The following is a 15,361-nucleotide window of genomic DNA, read 5'->3' as shown; positions in this document are numbered from 1 at the left end:
GCTGTGGCCAGTTAGGTGCTGGCTCCCTGCCACTCTGGCTGTTGCCCAGGCGACACTGGGTACTGCGGCTAGGTGCTGGGTGCGAGGCCTGGGCTCTCCTTCACTCCTGTGGCCACCAGGACTGGTGGCCACCAGGACTTGCGGATCAAGGAGGCCACATTGGCCGTGGAGAGGAGAAGTGCCTGGTCCCTGGAGAGGAAGAGGAAGCCCGGGGTCAGGGGTCAGTGCGACGAGGAGGAGAAGAGTGAATCTGCATGGCGAGGGGCAGGAGGAGGAAGAGCAGCAGCGTGGCCAGCAGCGCATGGGAGCAGAGCAGAGAGAGGATGGAGCGGAGATTGACAGCTCCAGTCCCCGGCACCCGACAGCAGCGCCCGATACCCGGCAGCCGCATCACCGCACCAGTCCACAGCACCTGGCGGCTGGGTATCGGGAGCTGCTGTCGGGTGCCGGGGACTGGAGCTGTCAATCTCCGCTCCGTCCTCTCTCTGCTCCCACGCGTTGCTGGCTGCTCTTCCTCCTCCTGCCCCATCGCCACACAGCTTTACTCTCCTTCTCCTCCTCCTCCTCACGCTGACCCCCGACTCCGGGCTTCCTCTTCCTCTCCAGGGACCAGGCACATCTCTCCATCTCTCCACGGCTAATGTGGGCTCCTTGTTCCGCCCCCCCTACACAGGCACAACGGGGATCCACGGCACAGAGGGGAGCGGGAGAGCAGGCCGGGGGAGCCGGTGGCAGAGCTCCAGCGCCCGGTGACATGTCGGCGCCCGGAGCTGGTGCTCCGCCGGCTCCACCCTAGCTACGCCTCTGTCTGCAACGATACAATATGATATATGAATGAGTACAGTGATAGCTATTACCTACCCAGAATTGGCAAGAGGAATTCTGAGGTTCACTTAGGTTCTGTGGATGTGAAACTAGTATGGAAAGGTAGATCATCGGGCTGCTCCCATCCTATGGAATGCCCTTCCACGCACAATAAGACTCTCCGCTAGCCTCCAAAGTTTCAAGCGTTCCCTGAAAATTCACCTCTTCAGGCAAGCCTATCATATTTATGTTCTACACGCATAACCCTCTGAGGCACTTATGTATTATATAGCTTCCCTTCTAGACTTACAAGCTATGCTAGTGTAATGGGCCGCGGGAGGGGATTGCTTGATGATTACCTTTCTCGTGGCTGGATGACTCCTCCGCACGTAGGTTCTTCACCGCCCGGCTGGGAAGGATCACACCTCCGTAGGAAACAGAGCAAGACGCTCGAGAGTTTCAACTGCTTGTGTTTTATTTACGGAACAATGTAATTAAGCAGTAAGTATACAATGGAAGCATTACATACACTATGGCATAGTGGTTACCGACATAACAGAGTACCTAGAAATCACTGCCTAACCACGTGGCTGACTGCACAACTATACAACCTAACAATATATAACTTAACTTTTCACGAACCTATACCACATCGCTGGGAAGTGAGAGAACTGATCCTACAGGCCGCCACGCGGTACCCCGAAGGAAGTAACTCTCTCACTTGGCAACGCCGTCACTTTTGATGACCCTAGTCACCTAACACAATATATTCAATACAATAACAGAACACTTTACACACTTCTAATCATAACTGTAATGAAAGTCCGGACCTTCTCTATTTTGACCACAAGATGGTGCTGTTTCTCCACATGGGGAAAGGTGAGCCTGTCCTGTAGTAAAGGCTATCTGTACTCCGCGTGCAGGGTCCCAACACAGGGGAACAATTCCACAACTCAATAGGAATGGGGCGAGGATCCTTTAAGAGTCTACTTAAGGGCAGGAGGGTCCCACGCTGGTCGGAAACTGGTAAGGGCACTGTCCTGAACGGAGTCAGGGGCTATCCAGGGTCTTAGGAACGGGAGACCAGCTGTCTGAGGGCACAGTGGGGACTTCTGTGGCACAGTAGGGACTTGCTGACTGGGAGGCACAGTGGGTATTTACTGGTGCGGCACAGTAGGGACTTTCTGATTGGGAGGCACAGTGGGGATTTACTAGTGCTGTGTGGCGTGGTTGGGCTGGCTGGCAGGGCACAGTGAACAGAACCTGGTGAACTGGAGTCAGTTGCAGGCTCCTGCCCGTCCCGATGCTGCTCCCGGCGTCTATCTTGTCCTCTTCAGCGGCAGAGGGCACACTAGTGTGGGCGCTGCTGCTGCAGCGTTGCCGCACTCAGGCGCTCTCTCCGGCCCCGCTACTTGGTGCTGCTGATCTCTGGATCACTCCCCCGCTCGGCGCCGGCTCCGTCACTGGGTTTCTTCAACTAGCGCTGCTGCTGCCTCCGCTCTCACGCCGCCGGTCGCTGTCGGGTCACCGCTGTCACTTCTCCCTCTCTCTGGATCTTCTCCCCTTGCTGCACGCCGTCTTCCTCTCTTCCTCGCTCCTCGCCACGCTCCTTCCAACTTCTCCCTTCTCACGTCAGTCCTCCGCGTCGTCCTTACACTCCTCCCCCACATCCGGCTGGCCTCTATTGGTCCCTCAGGCTGTCAGTCAGCCTGGACACAGTTTCTTGGCGTGCTACATTTAACCCCTCACTCCCGGGTGCAATCTAGTGGCCACCCAGCCACATTGCTGGGGGATAAATAACGGCATCTCTGGCTGGGATGCCACACATCTCCCGGCTTAAATGATGCCAGTCCTCGGGCATCAACTGGATCGGATATAAACGTCTGTGGGGACAATAAAAAGTCTCTGGTGGCTGTAGTCGAGCCCAGTCGGCCATTGTCCCTCGGAAAGGGGTATACACCTAACTCACACAATGACAACTTCACTGCAATATATACATTTTTAACCGATACATCTTGTACTAACGGCACTACTGTCGGTACCGTAGCCTGTCCTTGTGTTTCCCTCCTATGTCCCTATAGATTGTAAGCTTGCAGCAGGGCCCTCCTACCTCCAAGTCTGTCTGTTGTTACCCAGTTTGTTTTATCACTGTTTACAATTGTAAAGTGCAACAGAATCTGCTGCGCTATATAAGACGCTGTAACGGAATCTGCTGCGCTATATAAGACACTGTAACGGAATCTGCTGCGCTATATAAGACGCTGTAACGGAATCTGCTGCGCTATATAAGACGCTGTAACGGAATCTGCTGCGCTATATAAGACGCTGTAACGGAATCTGCTGCGCTATATAAGACACTGTAACGGAATCTGCTGCGCTATATAAGACACTGGAACATAATCTGCTGCACTATATAAGACACTAATGGAATCTGCTGCGCTATATAAGACACTGTAACGGAATCTGCTGCGCTATATAAGACACTAATGGAATCTGCTGCGCTATATAAAACACTGTAACGGAATCTGCTGCGCTATATAAGACACTAATGGAATCTGCTGCGCTATATAAGACACTGTAACGGAATCTGCTGCACTATATAAGAAGCTATAACGGAATCTGCTACGCTATATAAGACACTGTAACGGAATCTGCTGCACTATATAAGAAGCTATAACGGAATCTGCTACGCTATATAAGACACTGTAACGGAATCTGCTGCGATATATAAGACACTGTAACAGAATCTGCTGCGCTATATAAGACGCTGTAACGGAATCTGCTGCGCTATATAAGACGCTGTAACGGAATCTGCTGCGCTATATAAGACGCTGTAACGGAATCTGCTGTGCTATATAAGACTGTAGAAGAATCTGCTGTGCTATATAAGACACTGTAACGGAATCTGCTGTGCTGTATAAGACTGTAACAGAATCTGCTGCGCTATATAAGACGCTGTAACAGAATCTGCTGCGCTATATAAGACGCTGTAACGGAATCTGCTGCGCTATATAAGACGCTGTAACGGAATCTGCTGCGCTATATAAGACGCTGTAACGGAATCTGCTGTGCTATATAAGACACTGTAACAGAATCTGCTGTGCTATATAAGACTGTAACAGAATCTGCTGTGCTATATAAGACACTGTAACTGAATCTGCTGTGCTATATAAGACTGTAGAAGAATCTGCTGTGCTATATAAGACACTGTAACAGAATCTGCTGTGCTATATAAGACTGTAACAGAATCTGCTGTGCTATATAAGACACTGTAACGAAATCTGCTGCACTATATAAGACACTGTAACAGAATCTGCTGTGCTATATAAGACGCTGTAACAGAATCTGCTGCGCTATATAAGACACTGTAACGGAATCTGCTGCACTATATAAGACGCTGTAACGGAATCTGCTGCGCTATATAAGACACTGTAACAGAATCTGCTGCGCTATATAAGACACTGTAACGGAATATGCTGCGCTATATAAGACGCTGTAACGGAATCTGCTGCGCTATATAAGACGCTGTAACGGAATCTGCTGCGCTATATAAGACACTGTAACGGAATCTGCTGCACTATATAAGACGCTGTAACGGAATCTGCTGTGCTATATAAGACTGTAACAGAATCTGCTGCGCTATATAAGACGCTGTAACGGAATCTGCTGCGCTATATAAGACGCTGTAACAGAATCTGCTGCGCTATATAAGACACTGTAACGGAATCTGCTGTGCTATATAACACACTATAACAGAATCTGCTGTGCTATATAAGACACTGTAACGGAATCTGCTGCGCTATATAAGAAGCTGTTACCATAGGTGTGCAAAGCCCATTTCCTTAGGGGGTGCACCATTGGAGGAGCGTGTCCATCACTGCCTACTGGGCATGTCCATTGTCGCCTACTTGGCGTGTCCATCACAGCCTTTTTGGCGTGTCCATCACAGCCTTTTTAGCGTGTCTATCACAGTCTACTGGGCATCAATGCAAATGCAAACTAAATAGAAAGTAACTTATTTATGTATAAAAAAGTTACACCATAATGCCTATTACCCATCACACACCCATTACATAGTATACCACATACCACAATGCCCATTACACGTTCTACCATACACTGTAATTCCCAATGCACATTACACCACACACTGTAGTGCCCATTACACCACACACCATAATGCCCATTACATGTTGTGCCTCACACTGTGATGCTCATTACACATTGCGCCTAACACCATAATGCCCATTACACATTATGCCTCAGACTGTGATACCCCTTACACGTTACTCCTCAGACCATGATGCTCATTACACATTATGCCACATAAGTGCTACTTGCCTACATGCTCGTTGCCGAGGGGTTTCTTGCTTGATGCAATGGGTTTACATGCTCATTGCCAGGGGTTTCATGCTCGTTGCCATGGGCTGAGGGTGAGGTACATGTTCGCTACCCATGGCTGCAGGACCACAGCGTGCCAGTACTCCAAGAGTCAGCCGTTCCGGGTAGTGGTGGGCATACTGGTGGGCATACTTACAGATGCTAGAGGACCTTTAGCATCTGTTTCCTTTAAGGTGGTGACCATTTTTTGAGTAACGCAGGGTCTCTGAGCCTCCACTTTTTTTACTTGAACAGCAGGTGCGGGATCCAGTTGGAGATAGGCAGCAGAGCGGAGTTCCTCACTGGATTGTCCTTCCCCCCCCCCCCCCCTGCTTATCCAGTGCTTCTGCCCCACACCTGACTGCCTTAAATTACCCTCCCCCAACTCCATCACACCTCACTACCCTGCATCCACATTTGTCCCCACTTATCTGGGCAGATGTGCCCCTTTGCAGAGGTGCCAAGGAAGAACGCAGAGGAGGAGATCACCAGCTGCATTCCCAGCCCACTGCTTTCGGCAGCTAGAGGCAGAGCGGGTCCCGGTGGCGGCGGGTATACAGTGTACACTACTCCCTTCCTTTTTTTTTTTTTAAAGGCAGGCGCGGTGAATAGCCAGCAGAGCGGAGCCTCTCCCTGGCAGTGGCGTCCCCTCACCCACCCGCCAAGCTTTCCATGTTCCTGCTAGCGCTGCACTCGCGGTGCTTACCTTAGCAGAATCACCGGCTTGCACGGATCCTGACCATATCCTGCACCTCCAATCAACGGCGTCTCACTGAGATTTTGCGCGCGTGGGGGGGGGGAGCGCGGTTATTGGGAGGTGCTGCAATCGTGCGGGGAGTGCGGCCATTAGGAGGTGCCTGTGCACCCCCGGCACCCCCCGTGCACACGCCTATGGCTGTAACGGAATCTGCTGCGCTATATAAGACACTGTAACGGAATCTGCTGCCCTATATAAGAAGCTGTAACAGAATCTGCTGCGCTATATAATACACTGTAACGGAATCTGCTGCACTATATAAGACACTGTAACGGAATCTGCTGCGCTATATAAGACACTGTAACGGAATCTGCTGCGCTATAGAGGACACTGTAACGGAATCTGCTGCGCTATATAGGACACTGTAACGGAATCTGCTGCGCTATATAAGACACTGTAACGGAATCTGCTGCGCTATAGAGGACACTGTAACGGAATCTGCTGCGCTATATAAGACGCTGTAACGGAATTTGCTACGCTATATAAGACACTGTAACGGAATCTGCTGCGCTATATAGGACACTGTAACGGAATCTGCTGCGCTATATAAGACGCTGTAACGGAATCTGCTGCGCTATATAAGACTGTAACAGAATCTGCTCTGCTATATAAGACTGTAACAGAATCTGCTGCGCTATATAAGACACTGTAACGGAATCTGCTGCGCTATATAAGACGCTGTAACGGAATTTGCTACGCTATATAAGACGCTGTAACGGAATCTGCTGCTCTATATAAGACACTGTAACGGAATCTTCTGCGCTATATAAGAAGCTGTAACGGAATCTGCTGCGTTATATAAGACACTGTAACGGAATCTTCTGCACTATATAAGAAGCTGTAACGGAATCTGCTGCGTTATATAAGACACTGTAACGGAATCTGCTGTGCTATATAAGTAACTATAACGGAATCTGCTGCGCTATATAAGACACTGTAACGGAATCTGCTGCGTTATATAAGACACTGTAACGGAATCTGCTGCGTTATATAAGACACTGTAACGGAATCTGCTGTGCTATATAAGTAACTATAACGGAATCTGCTGCACTATATAAGAACCAGATTAAGATTCCGTTACAGTGCTGTGGTAGTTGTGCAGAAATGGCACAAATTCAGCCCTTACTGAATTAGGCCCATGCTCCGTAGTGCAGATCCAGATACACTGCCAGCACATATTACATAGATCTACACATGTATGTTTATATGTGATTATCCCAGGGACTGCAGCCACCACGGATTTCTACAACGGAATAATCACATTGCGGATTGGGGTGATATGATGGTACTTGTGTAGTTTCACGGCGCCACGACTCTGTGCGCGTGCCGCTCTAGCTGTTCTCATTGCAGCGCTACGCTATCAGCGTAGCGTAATGTACACGCTACAATTGAGGAGCTTTAGCGTCTGAATCCCGAGTCCTTGCAAGCCGCTAAGAAGGGGGTTATCTGGATTCAGACGCTAATGCGTCTGAATTTGGTAGGGTGTAGGGGTACATAGGGGTGCACTGTGCAAAACACTCCTAAACCTGTTCACAATGACACTAGTCGATATAACAGTCGACCTTGTTAATTCATCTATCCATGCCAACTCGAAGCGTGGCGAGCGCAGCGGTATGCGTCCTACGACCTTTTCATACCCCCACTATCCACGTCGGCGTGGAGTTGAGAATAGAAAGTGTGGCGAGGGGACGCGGATACCTGTGAAGCCCGCAAGGGGACGCGGATACCTGTGAAGCCCGCGAGGGGACGCGGATACCTGTGAAGCCCGCGAGGGGACGCGGATACCTGTGAAGCCCGCGAGGGGACGCGGATACCTGTGAAGGTATCCGCGTCCGCTCGCCACGCTTCGGGCTCGGTGGCTCGCTGCGCTCGCCACACTTTCTATTCTCAACTACATGCCGACGTGGATAGTGGGGGTATGAAAAGGTCGTAGGACGCGTACCGCCGCCCCTCACGGGGCTCGCTGCGCTCGCCACGCTTCGGGTTGGCGTGGATAATGGAATTAACAAGGTCGACAGCTGTTATGTCGACTAGTGTCATTGTGAACAGGTTTAGGAGTGTTTTGCACAGTGCACCCCTATGTACCCCTACACCCTACCAAATTCAGACGCATTAGCGTCTGAATCCAGATAACCCCCTTCTTAGCGGCTTGCAAGGACTCGGGATTCAGACGCTAAAGCGTCTCAATTGTAGCGTGTACATTACGCTACGCTGATAGCGTAGCGCTGCAATGAGAACAGCTAGAGTGGCACGCGCACAGTTAAACAGGCTGCCAAGTTTCTGAAACAGACTGTGCGCGCGGTGGCGCCTTGAAACTACACAAGTACCGATATGATTATAAGCCATGAGCATTTCAGATGCAAATGATGATAAATATGCCCCTTCTTCATTGCAATGATTTGTTCAGAAATTGCACAGATAACGCGTATTGTCATTGTATGTTATTCATTCACATCATTGTGGTCATATCTTGACATAGGTCCTGACGGAAAATGGTTTCAGGAGCTGACAGAAAGACCAGTGAATGTGACCGTGACTATTCTGAATTCTACAACAGCACTGGTGTCATGGACCTCTTCCCTGACAAACAACAATGACACAATTGTGTCTGTCAAGTCACAAACATGTCACAAGCAGAAGGAAAGTCAGCGCCTTGAGAAGCATTATTGTAAAGAGGTAAAGTCATACTGCGCAGTCTGTATATTTCATCATAGAACCTGTAATGTACACAAGCGGTTACAGCACCATAAGGGCCCCATTGCCACCTCTGCCACAACTCTTAAGGGCCCCTTACACTTGTGAGATTTTGTGAGATTTCATCCAATTTGAGTCAATTTATCTGAGGAGATCTGATGTGCCGTCTGACAAAATCTTATGTGCCTGATGTGTAGGACACAATGCACAACCCTGTGCCATTGAGTATAACCAAGAGATTGGAAGAGATTGAACCTCCTGCACATAGGATAAATCTCGAGTCAATCAGGTTCAATTTGTTGAGACAATAAGTTGACAAGTGTAAGGGGGCCTTTACATTACATTCCACTCTGGGAGCAGAGAGAAGCCAGGAAAACAATGGGTGGGGTAACACAGTGCCTGGCTGCCCCATGAGCAGGAGATTTCAGAAGTAGAAAGGTGAATCAGAAGAACGCAGGTTGTTGGGGAGAAGATGTTAGTACGGGGAGCTGAAGGAGGATGTGTGAGGAGAAAGGACCCTGTGACTTAGAGGAGACATTGGCTATTTTCTTGTACATAAAACAAATAACCTGTCCAAATCATGTTTTATGTTTCAGGTTAACTTAACTGGTAACACCATACCAAACCTAGTTCCAGGTGCACAGTACAGAGTGGTTGTCTATCTGCAGAAGGTTCCGCTAATTGGACCACCATCAGAAACTGTTCTATTTTCTATAGGTAAGACCTAACTGGCACATTCCCATATAGCCTTGTCCCCAGGGGCAAATGCAGGATTTTCAGAAGGGGGTTTCCAGAGGGGCTGAGCAAAGCACAGAGATGGACACTTAGGTGACCCAGTATACGCCGGGTCAGTTAAAGTATTATAGATAGACCAAATGTATATAAATAATAATAATAATAAAAATAAATATATATATATATATATATATGTGTGTATGTATATATATATATATATATATATATATATATATATATATATACTAGGTGATTCATCGCGCCCTACGGGCACTCTTCACACTGGCGTAAGGGGCTGCGCCCCCTTAATTTGTGAACATTTGTATATGAGAAAGATGGTTAGAATTGTATGAAAGATGCCTGTATTACAACTTGAGTTATAGGTGAAATGTGTTAAATAGAGAGCATATGATGTGGAAGGGGGTGTGTATTGTTTTGTTTAATTAAAAAGCGATTACAGAGAAAGATGTACATTGATAGTGTGGATGGTACAGTGACATTTGTGGGTGTGGGGGGGGGGGGCTGTGTGTGCATGTTGTTTAGGTGTGTGTGTGTGTGCAATAGTATAGTAGGGTGTTTTTGAGTCAGCGGCTCCCCACTGGCGGAGGTCACGACACAGGAAAACAGGAGGCTGGGTAGTGATAGGGGTGTGTGAAAATAAGGGGGACTAAAGAGGAGGGTGGGAGATACTGTGCAGCTTCTGCCAGTGGGTGTGGGTCCAGCGTGGCAGTACAGGATGGTGGCCCTGAGTCAGTGTCTCCTCCTACTGGGTGGCAGTTAGGGTGCATGAGAGCAGGAGGCTGGGCTATGAGGCATGATAGGGGCATGTGGGCAAAACAGCATCAGCGACTCCCCAGTGATGGAAGTTATGGTTCAGGAGAGCAGGAAGCTGGGTAGTGATAGGGGTGTGTGAGTATATAGGGGACTAAAGAGGGGCTTAGGGGTGCCGTGAATTGCGGGAGGGGCACGGGGGGTGCTGTGCATCAAGGGAGGGAGGGGGCGCAGTTGTCCGCAAATCGCGGGAGAGGGCGGGGGTCCGCAAAGTGCAGGAGGGGGCGTGAATCGCGCGAGGGGGGGTTGTGAATTGCGGGAGGGGGGGTGCGCGGGGGGTCCGCGATTTGCGGGAGGGTGGGCACGGGGCGCGATGAATCAACCTAGTTGGTTATATATTCTTGTAGAAGGATGGTAGGATGTTGCTGTCATTCAGAATGCATTTACATAAACAGTAATAGTAGCAGTAAAAGATCTGACTTAAAGCACCTACAGTAAAACAGAACATGTGTTATATATTATACAAAGAATTGGTTGATGATGTGTAGGTTGACGTGCACATAGTTGTCACTGGAAAAAAATTGCCACAAGAAAAAATCAACACAGAAAGGTCAACACATGTAAATGTTGACATAAGTGTGACACCTCATTGGTGTCCATGTCGACACATGAGAATGAATATGATAACATTCAAAAAAAGAAAAATAAATCTTCAAAAAGTCATGTCAACCTTTTTCATTGTCGACCATAGCCGTGTCAGTGTTTTGCATGTGCCATTTAATCCTGGGGTTGCCGTGAATCATGGGAGGGTGGGTCGCGCGGGCGGGGGGTTGCCGCAATGACAGGAGGGGGGGGTCAGGGGGGGGAATCATGGTAGGGGGGTACCGCGAACCGCGGGAGGGGGGGCCCGGGGTGTTGGCGCGAATCGTGGGAGGGGGGGTCGCAGGGTGCCATGAATCGCAGGAGGGGGGGTGTCACGGGGTGGGGCAGCGAATCGCGGTAGTCGCTGGGAGTGCCGCGAATTGTGGGGGGTGTGCTGCGAATCGCGGGAGGGTGCCGCAAATCGCCACAAGAAAAAAATCAACACAGAAAGGTCAACACATGTAAATGTTGACATAAGTGTGGCACTTCATTTGTGTCCATGTCGACACATGAGAATGAATATGAGAACATTCAAAAAGTGAAAAATAAATCTTCAAAAGCTCATGTCAACCTTTTTCATTGTCGACCATAGCCATGGCAGTGTTTTGCATGTGCCATTTAATCGTGGGGTTGCCATGAATGGGGGGGGGGGAGGGAGGTGGGGGGTGTCTGCGAATTGGTCGCGGGGGGTGCCGCGAATTGAGGGAGGGGGGGTTGTGGGGGTGGGTGATGCGAATCGCGGGAGGGGGGTCGCGTGGGGGGGTACCGCGAATCACGGGAGGGGGTCGCTGGGGTGCCGCAAATCACCACAAGAAAAAATCAACACAGAAAGGTCAACACATTAAATGTTGACATAAGTGTGGCACTTCATTGGTGACCATGTTGACACATGAGAATGAATATGAAAACATTCTTAAAATGAAAAATAAATCTTCAAAAACTCATGTCAACCTTTTTCATCGTCGACCATAGCCGTGTCAGTGTTTTGCATGTGCCATTTGATCCTGGGCTTGCTGTGAATTGCGGCGGCTGGGGGGGGGGGGTGTCCACGGGCGGGGGGGGGGGTTGTGCCATGAATTGGGGGAGGGGGGGTCGCGGGGGGGGTGCTGTGAATTGCGGGAGGGGTGGGCGCGGGGGTTGCAGCGAATCGCGGGAGGGGGGGTCGGGGGGGGGGTGCCGCGAATCACGGGAGGGTCGCGGGGGTGTAGGGGGGGATGGGCACGGGGGGTTGCAGCGAATCGCCAGAGGGGGGGTCGTGGGGGCTGGGGTTGCCGCAAATTGCACGGGGGGGGGTGGGGTGCCGCGAAATGCGGTAGGAGGGGTCCGCGGGGGCGGGGGAGTGCGCGAATCGTGGGAGGGGCCCCGCGAATCGTGGGAGGGGGGGCGGCGGGGGGCGCTCACCTTATGTGTCTGGTGAGTAGCTGTGTCTTTGCTGGGTAACATGGGGAGGCAAAGGGTGTCTGGCACTGTGCATACCTCCCAACATGACCCATGCCAGGAGGGACACAATGCTCTGCCGCTGGACTTTCTTCCTAATGTATGATTACCTCCATCTGTGTTGAACAGGTTAATTGATAGGAAAGGTGCTTCAACACAGGTGATGGCAATCATACATTAAAAGGAAAGTGCAGGAGCAAAGCAATGTGTCCCTCCTATGACTGTGGGCTCACTGGGCTGGTTCTCTGTCATGTGAGTCAGAGGCTCCACCCAGCGTTAGAGGGTCAGACACACTTTGAGTGACAGATGTAGCCAAATATATAAAAGATATATATATATATATATGTGTGTGTGTGTGATAATAATAATATATATATATATATTATTATTATTATTATTATTATTTATATACATTTGGTCTATCTATAATACTTTAACTGACCCGGCATATACTGGGTCACCTAAGTGTCCATCTCCGTGCTTTGCTCAGCCCCCCTGGAAACCCCCTTCTGAAAATCCTGCGTTTGCCACTGACCCTGACTCACTACTCCCTCTGTACTCACTACAAAAAACCCCAGCAGCACCCAGATGCACTCTACTCCCCCTCTATTCACTACTAACACCCCATGAGTACCCAGACACACTACTCCCCCTGCACTAACTACTAACACCCCAGAAGCACCCTGACTCACTCTACTCCCCCTGCTCTCATTACTAACACCACAGCAGCACCCAGAGACACTACTCCCCCTGCACACACTACTAACACCCCAGACACAATCTACTCCCCCTCCACTCAATACTATCACCCCAGAAGCACCCAGAGACACTATTCCCCCTGCACTCACTATTAACACCCCAGAAGCACCCAGAGACACTATTTCCCCTGCACTCCCTACTAACACCACAACAGCACCCAGACTCACTTTACTCCTCCTGCTCTCACTACTAACACCCAAGCAGCACATTGGCAGGTATTCAATACTGTTTGCGAGTGGTGACAGCGATCAGGGCTACCTGCTCGCTGTCACCACTCACCCTGACAGCATTCAACACAGCCTCCGCATCCACCAATTCCCTGTCCCTCCGTTTTTTGAGCGAGGGGGAATTGGCGGATGTGGCTCCAGAAGCAGCGGGTCTCGCTGTTTTGGGGAATTCTCGCCGTCCTGTGACGGCGAGGATTTCCCCAGAACGTTGAATAGAGCGAGCGGCCGGCGCGGGGGTTAAACAGCGAGGATCGCTGGTTTTCAGCAATCCTCGCTGTTTAACCCTCTCGCCGGCCGCTCGCTGCGGCATTGAATACCCCTTATAGACTCACTCTACTCCTCCTGCACGCACTACTAAAACCCCAGCAGCATCCAAAGACACTATTCCCCCTGCACTCACTAATAACACCCCAGCAGCACCCATACACACTCTGTTCCCCCTGCTCTCACTAGTAACACCCCAGCAGCACCCAGAAACTCTACTTTACCTGCACTCACTACTAACATCCCAGCAGCACCCAGACACATTCTATTCCCTGTGCGCTCACTACTAACACCCCAGCAGCACCCAAAGACACTACTCCCCCTGCACTCAATAATAACACTCCAGAAGCACCCAGACACACTCTACTCCCCCTCCACTCAATACTAACACCCCAGCAGCACCCATACACCCTGTACTACCCCTCACACTCACTACTAACACCCAAGAAGCACCAGACACACTACTCCTCCTGCACTCACTACTTACACCCCAAGAGCAACCAGACACCCTTTACTACCCCTTGCACTCACTTCTAACACCCCAGAAGCACCCAGACACCATGTACTTCCCTTTGCACACACTACTAACACCATAGAAGCACCCAGACACACTCTGCTCCCCATCCACTCACTACTAACGCCCCAGAAGCACCCAGAGACACTCGACTTCCCCTGCACTCACAACTAATACCCCAGAAGCACCCAGATACCCTGTACTACCCCTTGCACTCACTACTAACACCCCTGTAGCACCCAGACATACTACTCCCCCTCCACTCACTAGCACACCACTCATATGCACCTCCGCCACTCAGACATCCAGCCGCAGATGATAAGACCCCCGATCACCGCTGTTTGCGGTGGCTGTGTGTAAGGATAGGGTTAGGCTGCGGCTGGGTGTGTATAAGGATAGGGTTAGGCTGCGGCTGGGTGTATGTGTGGATAGGGTTAGGCTGCGGCTGGGTGTATGTGTGGATAGGGTTAGGCTGCGGCTGGGTGTATGTATGGATAGGGTTAGGCTGCGGCTGGGTGTGTGTATGGATAGGGTTAGGCTGTGGCTGGGTGTGTGTAAGGATAGGGTTAGGCTGCGGCTGGGTGTATGTATGGATAGGGTTAGGCTGCGGCTGGGTGTATGTGTGGATAGGGTTAGGCTGCGGCTGGGTGTATGTATGGATAGGGTTAGGCTGCGGCTGGGTGTATGTATGGATAGGGTTAGGCTGCGGCTGGGTGTATGTATGGATAGGGTTAGGCTGCGGCTGGGTGTGTGTATGGATAGGGTTAGGCTGTGGCTGGGTGTGTGTATGGATAGGGTTAGGCTGCGGCTGGGTGTGTGTATGGATAGGGTTAGGCTGCGGCTGGGTGTAGGTATGGATAGGGTTAGGCTGCGGCTGGGTGTATGTATGGATAGGGTTAGGCTGCGGCTGGGTGAATGTATGGATAGGGTTAGGCTGCGGCTGGGTGTATGTATGGATAGGGTTAGGCTGCGGCTGGGTGTATGTATGGATAGGGTTAGGCTGCGGCTGGGTGTGTGTATGGATAGGGTTAGGCTGCGGCTGGGTGTGTGTATGGATAGGGTTAGGCTGCGGCTGGGTGTAGGTATGGATAGGGTTAGGCTTCGGCTGGGTGTATGTATGGATAGGGTTAGGCTGCGGCTGGGTGAATGTATGGATAGGGTTAGGCTGCGGCTGGGTGTGTGTAAGGATAGGGTTAGGCTGCGGCTGGGTGTAGGTATGTATAGGGTCAGGCTGCGGCTGGGTGTATGTATGGATAGGGTTAGGCTGCGGCTGGGTGTATGTATGGATAGGGTTAGGCTGTTGCTGGGTTTATGTATGGATAGGGTTAGGCTGTGGCTGGGTGTATGTATGGATAGGGTTAGGCTGCGGCTGGGTGT

The 15,361-nt window shown here is 50.6% G+C and overlaps 1 protein-coding gene across 8 annotated transcripts in view; it reads left to right on the top strand.

Annotated features, from left to right (window-relative positions):
• The window catches only part of PTPRO (protein tyrosine phosphatase receptor type O), a 463,930-nt gene that overhangs the window by 114,165 nt on the left and 334,404 nt on the right, over positions 1-15,361 (top strand). For all 8 annotated transcript variants that reach the window (XR_014473285.1, XM_083180720.1, XM_083180719.1 and 5 more), the window contains exons 7-8: positions 8,421-8,617; positions 9,232-9,352. Coding sequence is in view for 7 of the 8 variants with exons in the window: in XM_083180720.1 (XP_083036846.1) it covers positions 8,421-8,617; positions 9,232-9,352 (318 nt within the window). In the remaining variant the exon portion in view is untranslated. The remainder of the gene's footprint in view (positions 1-8,420; positions 8,618-9,231; positions 9,353-15,361) is intronic.

The sequence above is a fragment of the Crinia signifera genome, chromosome 4 (assembly GCF_055691185.1).
Source record: "Crinia signifera chromosome 4, ASM5569118v1, whole genome shotgun sequence".
Classification (NCBI taxonomy): domain Eukaryota; kingdom Metazoa; phylum Chordata; class Amphibia; order Anura; family Myobatrachidae; genus Crinia; species Crinia signifera.
The sequence above is the reverse complement of the archived record's forward strand: the minus strand, read 5'-3'. Positions and strand labels throughout refer to the sequence as shown.